The sequence below is a fragment of the Oncorhynchus kisutch genome, linkage group LG30 (assembly GCF_002021735.2).
Source record: "Oncorhynchus kisutch isolate 150728-3 linkage group LG30, Okis_V2, whole genome shotgun sequence".
Lineage (NCBI taxonomy): Eukaryota > Metazoa > Chordata > Actinopteri > Salmoniformes > Salmonidae > Oncorhynchus > Oncorhynchus kisutch.
Window position 1 is genome coordinate 31,304,544 of NC_034203.2, and position 8,611 is coordinate 31,313,154.

General features: G+C 42.2%; 1 protein-coding gene across 1 annotated transcript; it reads left to right on the forward strand.

The window, feature by feature from the left end:
• The first annotated feature begins 19 nt into the window (after positions 1–19).
• LOC109875049 (zinc finger protein 436-like) lies at positions 20–1,990 on the forward strand. Its single transcript, XM_020467196.2, has 2 exons — positions 20–423; positions 668–1,990. The coding sequence occupies exons 1-2, from the start codon at positions 138–140 to the stop codon at positions 1,588–1,590; spliced, it is 1,209 nt and encodes a 402-aa protein (XP_020322785.1). The 5' UTR covers positions 20–137; the 3' UTR covers positions 1,591–1,990.
• Positions 1,991–8,611: the final 6,621 nt, after the last annotated feature.

The window sequence follows — 8,611 nt, forward strand, 5'->3', positions numbered from 1 at the left end:
GGAGATCATATGATCAGGCGCTCCTCCCCTCCGTTTGTTTTCGCGGAAGTAAAAACTATCAATGTGGTAGCTAGCTAACTAACATTTGTCTTTCCGACTGAAAATTATCTTTAGAAACATAACACTAGTCAGATAAAATGTTGTTCCAGGAGAATATGACTAATTGTGTTACTTTTCAAACCAAATTAAGCTCAGTTATGGATGTGTTGGCCAAAACTGCGGTGGCAGAAATAAGTAAAATGTTCGATGATGGGTTTGCTGTTTTACGCTTGGAAATGTGCAGAAGAGAAAATGAAATTGAAACCTTGAAAAGACAATTATTGTTTATGGAGAACGAACGGCAAACGACGAGGTCCAAAACGCAAGAAGCAGGCTGTTCTTCTACATGCTCGTCCTCTTCCAGCAGAACGGAGGAGGGACAGGGTGAGCCACATCCGGCTTACTGTACTCATAGAAATATAATTCTGAAATGTGTTGCTGTAAATCTCATCTCAAGGGTCAATTCTTCAAAAATATATAAAATGCAGTAGGAATGAATCCTTTAGCACAATGCCTAACTACTGTAGCTAAGTTTCAGTTGTATTGTTTACTTTGTTAAATTGTGCAGTGCTCTCTCTATTGATTTTGACGTTATGCTTCTGACAATTCATTAAAACCTCCTCTTCAGGGTCCAAGGGGTCTGATGAGGATGCTAGTGAAAGGACTTCTTTTGAGCAGAACGCCAGAGAGAAAAATGACCAACTGGATCGAAATAGACCACAGCCACATGCAGAAGAAGTAGAGGGGCTTGATGAACAGTACAGGTCTGGCCACAGAGAGAAGGGTAGTGGAGTAGAGTTAGTGAAGAGAGAGCAAGTGGAGGAGTATGATGTTATTTCACTACATTCATCAGGAAGTGAACATGGCACAGAGAGTTCAGATCATGAGGAAACTGAGTTTGCTGTGGATGAGAGAGAGAGTCAGCTCTGGGCGTCTTTAACAGAGCGCAACTGTGACTCGGAGGGTCCAGATTACCATAAGTGCACAGAACAATATCCACTGGATCAAGATACAGACATACAGCTCATTCAAAGTGCAGTGGAGGGTCCTGATAGCATTCCATCGTCCGAGATGGGTGACAGTAACAGAGTTATGAAAGAAGAGATGCGAGCACAGTCTGTTTGGAATGACAGAAGGACCTCTACAGATTTGGTTCAGGCACAGCCAGGACAGCACAGAGAAACCATGCACCCAGAGAGAACCCAGGATGGGACAACTACCAGAGTGCCATCAGACAAACAAACACTAGCCAATGAGGGTGCAGGATATTCCAATGTTTGGCTAAACAGTGTATTTTCGCTTGCCCCAAATAGTTTTCACTCAGCAAAGGTATCCCCAAGGAGAACCCCAGCAAGAGAGAAGTGGTTTGTTTGCTCCTTCTGTGGAAAGAGCTTTGACCGGTTTGGTCACCTGGAGATGCATCAGCGGATTCATACGGGAGAGAAACCGTACAGCTGTGTCACGTGCGGGAGGTGTTTCGCTCAGCAGAGTAATCTCCGCACACACCAGCGAGTACACAGGACCCTAAGAACAAACCAAACTGTCTACTGATCCATCACCATGACGAGACAATTTAGAGCATCCTGGAGAAACCAGATGCCCATCCCACACATTATGAAACACAACCTCATTGACAAACATTTTCTAATGAGAAGACCATCAAGACACTTGCAGAAAGCAGCAGTGTGTTACTTTTGTCTTCCCATTCTATAAAGTGAGAGCAGTGAGACCCTACCACAACTGTTGCACTAGTGGTGCTTATATACTGTAGTGAGGGATCAGAGTTGCAAGTTTACAGCTTCCTGCTTGTAACCTTTTAAGGAACGCTTAAGAGGAGGATCTCCATTATCTTTAGGTTTTTGTAGAGATATGCCAGACTAACACTACAATGGACATGCTTTTGTTAATGCATACATTTTTCTGAATAAATGTGAATTCTCTCAAACTTTGAGCCCTTTCGTGTGTGTGGATTCTATAGGTGCCAGGATAAATGTTCAGGAGGGCTAATATCTGAAATGTTGCAGATAGAACTGACATGGGTCCTTGATGTACATGATAACCATATCTATTATACACAATGTATTTCTACATTTTTATACAGAACATTCTGTAACGTTGTACCCTACTGAATTCAACCCTTATTAACCTCTTAAGCCAACATGTTTGTGTGTGTGTGTGTGTGTGTGGGGGGGGGGGGGTATTTACACTGAACGAAAATATAAATGCAACATGCAATTACAGTTCATATAAATCAGTCAATTGATAAATTCATTAGGCCCTAATCTATGGATTTCACATGACTGGGAATCCAGATATGCACCTTAAAGAAAAGTAGGGGTGCGGATCAGAAAATGAGTCAGTATCTGGTGTGATCACCATTTGCCTCATGCAGCGTGACACATTTCCTTCGCATAAAGTTGATCAGTCTTGATTGTGGCCTGTGGAATGTTGTCCCACTCAATGGCTGTGCGAAGTTGCTGGATATTGGTGGGAACTGGAACACGCTGTCTTACACGTCGATCCAGAGCATCCCAAACATGGTCAATGGGTGACATGTCTGGTGAGTATGCAGGCCATGGAAGAAGTGGGACATTTTCAGCTTCCATAAATGATGTACAGACTCTTACGACATGGGGCCGTGTATTATCAAATTGATTTATATCGTACATCAGCTGATATCTCAAAGTGCTGTACAGAAACCCAGCCTGGAGATTATAACAGAACATGGCCAAGATGTTCAAATGTTCATAAATGACCAGCATGGTCCAATAATAATAAGGCAGAACAGTTGAAACTGGAGCAGCAGCACGGCCAGGTGGACTGGGTACAGCAAGGAGTCATCATGTCAGGTAGTCCTGAGGCATGGTCCTAGGGCTCAGGTCCTCCGAGAGAGAGAAAGAAAGAGAATTGGAGAGAGCACACTTAAATTCAACAGGACACCGAATAGGACAGGAGAAATACTCCAGATATAACAAACTGACCCTAGCCCCCTGACACAAACTTCTGCAGCATAAATACTGGAGGCTGAGACAGGAGGGGTCAGGAGACACTGTGGCCCCATCCGAGGACACCCCCAGACAGGGCCGAACAGGAAGGATATACTTAAAGGTTGAGACCGAGTTTGCATCTCTTACATGGGTAGGCAGACCATGCCTCCAGCTGTTTGGTTAGAAATTCTAGGGACAATTAGGAGGCCTGCGTCTTGTGACCGTAGCGTACGTGTAGGTATGTACAGCAGGACCAAATCAGAGAGATAGGTAGGAGCAAGCCCATGTAATGCTTTGTAGGTTAGCAGTAAAACCTTGAAATCAGCCCTTGCCTTGACAGGAAGCCAGTGTAGGGAGGCTAGCACTGAAGTAATATGATCAAATTTTTGGGTTCTAGTCAGGATTCTAGCAGCCGTATTTAGCACTAACTGAAGTTTATTTAGTGCTTTATCCGGGTAGCCGGAAAATAGAGCATTGCAGTAGTCTAACCTAGAAGTGACAAAAGCATGGATTAATTTTTCTGCATCATTTTTGGACAGAAAGTTTCAGATTTTTGCAATGTTACATAGATGGAAAAAAGCTGTCCTTGAAATGGTCTTGATATGTTCTTCAAAAGAGAGATCAGGGTCCAGAGTAACGCCGAGGTCTTTCACAGTTTTATTTGAGACGACTGTACAACCATTAAGATTAATTGTCAGATTCAACAGAAGATCTCTTTGTTTCTTGGGACCTAGAACAAGCATCTCTGTTTTGTCCGAGTTTAAAAGTAGAAAGTTTGCAGCCATCCACTTCCTTACGTCTGAAACACATGCTTCTAGCGAAGGCAATTTTGGGACTTCACCATGTTTCATTGAAATGTACAGCTGTGTGTCATCCGCATAGCAGTGAAAGTTAACATTATGTTTTCGAATGACATCCCCAAGAGATGAAATATATAGTGAAAACAATAGTGGTCCTAAAACGGAACCTTGAGGAACACCGAAATTTACAGTTGATTTGTCAGAGGACAAACTATTCACAGAGACAAACTGATATCTTTCCGACAGATAAGATCTAAACCAGGCCAGAACTTGTCCCTGTAGACCAATTTGGGTTTCCAATCTCTCCAAAAGAATGTGGTGATCGATGGTATCAAAAGCAGCACTAAGGTCTAGGAGCACGAGGACAGATGCAGAGCCTCGGTCTGATGCCATTAAAAGGTAAATTTACCACCTTCACAAGTGCAGTCTCAGTGCTATGATGGGGTCTAAAACCAGACTGAAGCATTTCGTATACATTGTTTGTCTTCAGGAAGGCAGTGAGTTAATGCACAACAGCCTTTTCAAAAAAATTTGAGGGGAATGGAAGATTCAATATAGGCCGATAGTTTTTTATATTTTCTGGGTCAAGGTTTGGCTTTTTCAAGAGAGGCTTTAATACTGCCACTTTTAGTGAGTTTGGTACACATCCGGGGGATAGAGAGCCGTTTATTATGTTCAACATAGGAGGACCAAGCACAGCTCTTTCAGTAGTTTAGTTGGAATAGGGCCCAGTATGCAGCTTGAAGGTTTAGAGGCCATGATTATTTTCATCATTGTGTCAAGAGATATAGTACTAAAACACTTGAGCGTCTCTCTTGATCCTAGCTCCTGGCAGAGTTGTGCAGACTCAGGACAACTGAGCTTTGAAGGAATACGCAGATTTAAAGAGGAGTCCGTAATTTGCTTTCTAATAATCATTTTCTTTTCCTCAAAGAAGTTCATGAATTTATCACTGCTGAAGGGAAAGCCATCCTCTCTTGGGGAATGCTGCTTTTTAGTTAGCTTTGCGACAGTATCAAAAAGGAATTTCGGATTGTTCTTATTTTCCTCAATTAAGTTAGAAAAATAGGATGATCGAGCAGCAGTAAGGGCTCTTCGGTACTGCACGGTACTGTCTTTTCAAGCTAGTCAGAAGACTTCCAGTTTGGTGTGGCGCCATTTCCGTTCCAATTTTCTGGAAGCTTGCTTCAGAGCTCGGGTATTATCATACTGAAACATGAGGTGATGGCTGAGGATGAATGGCACGACTATGGGCCTCTGGAACTCGTCATCGTAGCTCTGTGCATTAAAATTGACATCGCTAAAATACAATTGTGTTCGTTGTCCATAGCTTATGCCTGCCCATACTGTAACCCCACCGCCACCATGGGACGCTCTGTTCACAACGTTGACATCAGCAAAACGCTTGCCCACACAATGTCATACATTTTAATGCACCGGCATTCATCCATGAAGAACACACTTCTCCCAACATGCCAGTGGCCATGGACGGTGAGCATTTGCCCACTGATGTCGGTTGACGCTGAACTGCATTCAGGTCAAGACCCTGGTTAGGACGAAGAGCACGCAGATGAGCTTCCCTGAGACGGTTTCTAACAGTTTGTGCAGAAATTCTTCGGGTTGTGTAAACCCACAGTTTCATCAGCTGTTTGGGTGGCTTGTCTCAGACAATCCAGCAGGTGAAGAAGCTGGATGTGGAGGTCCTGGGCTGGCATGGTTACACATGGTTCGCGGTTGTGAGGCTGGTTGAACTTATTGCCAAATTCTATAAAATTACATTGGATGCGGCATACAGTAGAGAAATGAACATTAAATTATCTAGTAACAGCTCTGTTGGACATTCCTGCAGTCAGCATGCCAATTTCAAGCTCCCTCAACTTGAGACATCTGTGGCATTGTGTTGTAACACAACTGCACATTTTAGTGGCCTTCTATTGTCCCAAGCACAAGGTGCACCTGTGTAATGATCATGCTGTTTAATCAGCTTCTTGATATGCCACACCTGTGAGGTGGGTGGAATATCTTGGCAAAGGAGAAATGCTCACTAACAGGGATGTAAACAAATTTGTTGCCAAAATTTGAGAGAAATAAGATTTTTGTGTGTATGGAGCATTTCTGGGATCTTTTATTTCAGCTCATGAAACATGGGATTAACACATTACAATATATAGTTATATTTTTGGTTCAGTGTATATGGTTAGCTAAAATGACAGCACAAGCACCACTGATGTGGTTAGACAAGACTGGGTTTATAGTTGAAACAGTGACGCTGCAATTTGTCTAATCTCTATTTCGCTGGTAAATATTGTTTACATAGTGGAACACAAGAAGGCAATGCTGATGTAAAAAAGGACAAAAATCAACCATGAAAGTGAGCATGAGATTGCCAAACGCTTAAACTGTATTCCCGTTCAGTTCACTGGAATAAGTAACAAGCCTCCATGACCATTGGGTTAGGGCGGTCAAACAGGGAAATGTTCCCAATCGTTTTTCATCTTTCTCATAGGGGATTTTGAAACACTTAAGGGTTGTTTTATTGTAGGCTTACCGTGATGTTTTGATAACCATGTAAATCTCTCAGACAAGGACTTTTATTAATATATTCAGCTCTATTTACTCTCAGATCTGAAAATGCTAATTAGCATCTCTAGCTGACACCTTTGCTAACAGTTATGTCAATTTAAAACTTGCACAAGACGGTTCACAGAATTATCAATTTAAAGACATTTTGCAAATGTATTCATTACTAGCCAACATTAGATGGTTAATCCAGAGATTCTTACCTTTTCCTCGACTCGGCAGTCTCGTCCAGATCATCATGGCATTTATAGTTCTTTATGATAGCCACAATAGCAGCTAATTAGTGTTTCATTTTGGGGGGGTTAAATACAGGTGAATATATTAATAAGTCACTTTGTCCTAGAGAGATTTACACGGTTATCAAAATGTCACACCAGGGTAAGCCTACATGAAACACAGCCCTTATTTGAAGTGTTTCTATAATGGGAAAAATGAATGGTGAAAAAACGATTGGAACCATTTCCTTGTTTGACCGCTAGGTTTTATGGTTATTATGACTCATACTGTGGTACTCTATTGAGAGCTACATATTGCCAGGCATTGAGAGAAATAGGTAGGCCTGTGAGTTATTACATAGTAAACTTAATGTGCATTTTTAAACTTTCACAAATCTGTTCCTCTATATTGCCATCTCTTCAATCTAAGCCTACAGGATAGTGTGTGCCCTAAGGCCTGGAGGGAACAAAGGAGCACGATATTACAAAAAATACATTCCACTGCATGAGCCACAGACATTGCCTGACAACTCACCCTGAATTTAATTCCGCTGCTCTATCGATCGCTTCATACATTCAGTCCGAATCTGCAATCTGCCAGTGACTTCAAAATGGGGGGGGGGGGGGGGGGCAGGCATTGTACAAAACAAATGGATCAATGACTGGACCGCCTCTAACAAATCTATCCACATCCGAGTATAAAAGTTGATAATATCATTGTGTAGGCCGGCTCTGGCTCAACCCATCGTTTCTGTGACCAATCAGAACGGTCAGAAAGTGTTCACATTCTATAAATTGTTGCAGGTGAGGGAGGCAAATTCAGACTCTTTGTGGTGTAGAAATGTCAGTTGAACTAGAGCAATGTGGATGGGTAGCCAGGCAACATCAGATATTGATATACTAAAGAGGATTCTTGGAGGGGTTGATGTACGTTGAATGAATTGTGTGTTTAATGGCAAGAAGGAAAAGAGCTTGTTTGTCCTGGTGCTTTTTGATGTGGAGTCCCTCCCGACCTGAGCGCAGCTGGGATATGATGAAAATATGGAGTCTAATTTAAGGAATAACTATAAAGTCTCAGTAAGCTAAGATTCATATATGTCCTCATATACAATTGAAGTCGGAAGTTTACATTCACCGTAGCCAAATACATTTCCTGATATTTTACGTAGTAAAGATTCCCTGTCTTAGGTCAGTTAGGATCATCACTTTATTTTAAGAATATGAAATGTCATAATAGTAGAGAAATGATTTATTTCAGCTTTTATTTATTTCATCACATCCCAGTGGGTCAGAAGTTTACATACACACAATTAGTATTTGGTAGCATTGCCTTTAAATTGTTTAACTTGGGTCAAACGTTACGGGTAGCCTCCAACACAAGCTTCCCACAATAGGTTGGGTGAATTTTGGACCATTCCTCCTGGCAGAGCTGGTGTAACTGAGTCAGGTTTGTAGGCCTCCTTGCTCGCACACTTTTTTTTAGTTCTGCCCACAAATTTTCTATAGGATTGAGGTCAGGGCTTTGTGATGGCCACTCCAATACCTTGACTTTGTTGACCTTAAACCATTTTGCCACAAGTATGCTTGTTGTCTTTGTCCATTTGGAAGAACCATTTGCTACCAAGCTTTAACTTCCTGACTAATGTCTTGAGATGTTGCTTCAATATGTCCACATAGTTTTCCTGCCATCTATTTTGTGAAGTGCACCAGTCGCTCCTGCAGCAAAGCACCCTGACAACATGATGCTGCCACCCCCGTGCTTCATGGTTGGGATGGTGTTCTTCAGCTTGCAAGCCTCCCCCTTTTCCTCCAAACACAACGATGGTCATTATGGCCAAACAGTTCTGTTTTTGTTTCATCAGACCAGAGGACATTGATCCAAAAAGTACGATCTTTGTCCCCATGTGCAGTTGCAAGCCATAGTCTGGCTTTTTTATGGCGGTATGGAGCAATGGCTTCTTCCTTGCTGCGCGGCCTTTCAGGTTATGTT

What these genes read in the sequence shown, in the direction of transcription:
- LOC109875049 (XM_020467196.2), top strand. Translation starts at nt 138, where the DNA reads ATGTTGTTCCAGGAGAATATGACTAATTGTGTTACTTTTCAAACCAAA. An exon ending in CAGAACGGAGGAGGGACAGG is followed by an intron (nt 424 to 667) that starts GTGAGCCACATC and finishes CCTCCTCTTCAG; the next exon opens with GGTCCAAGGGGTCTGATGAG.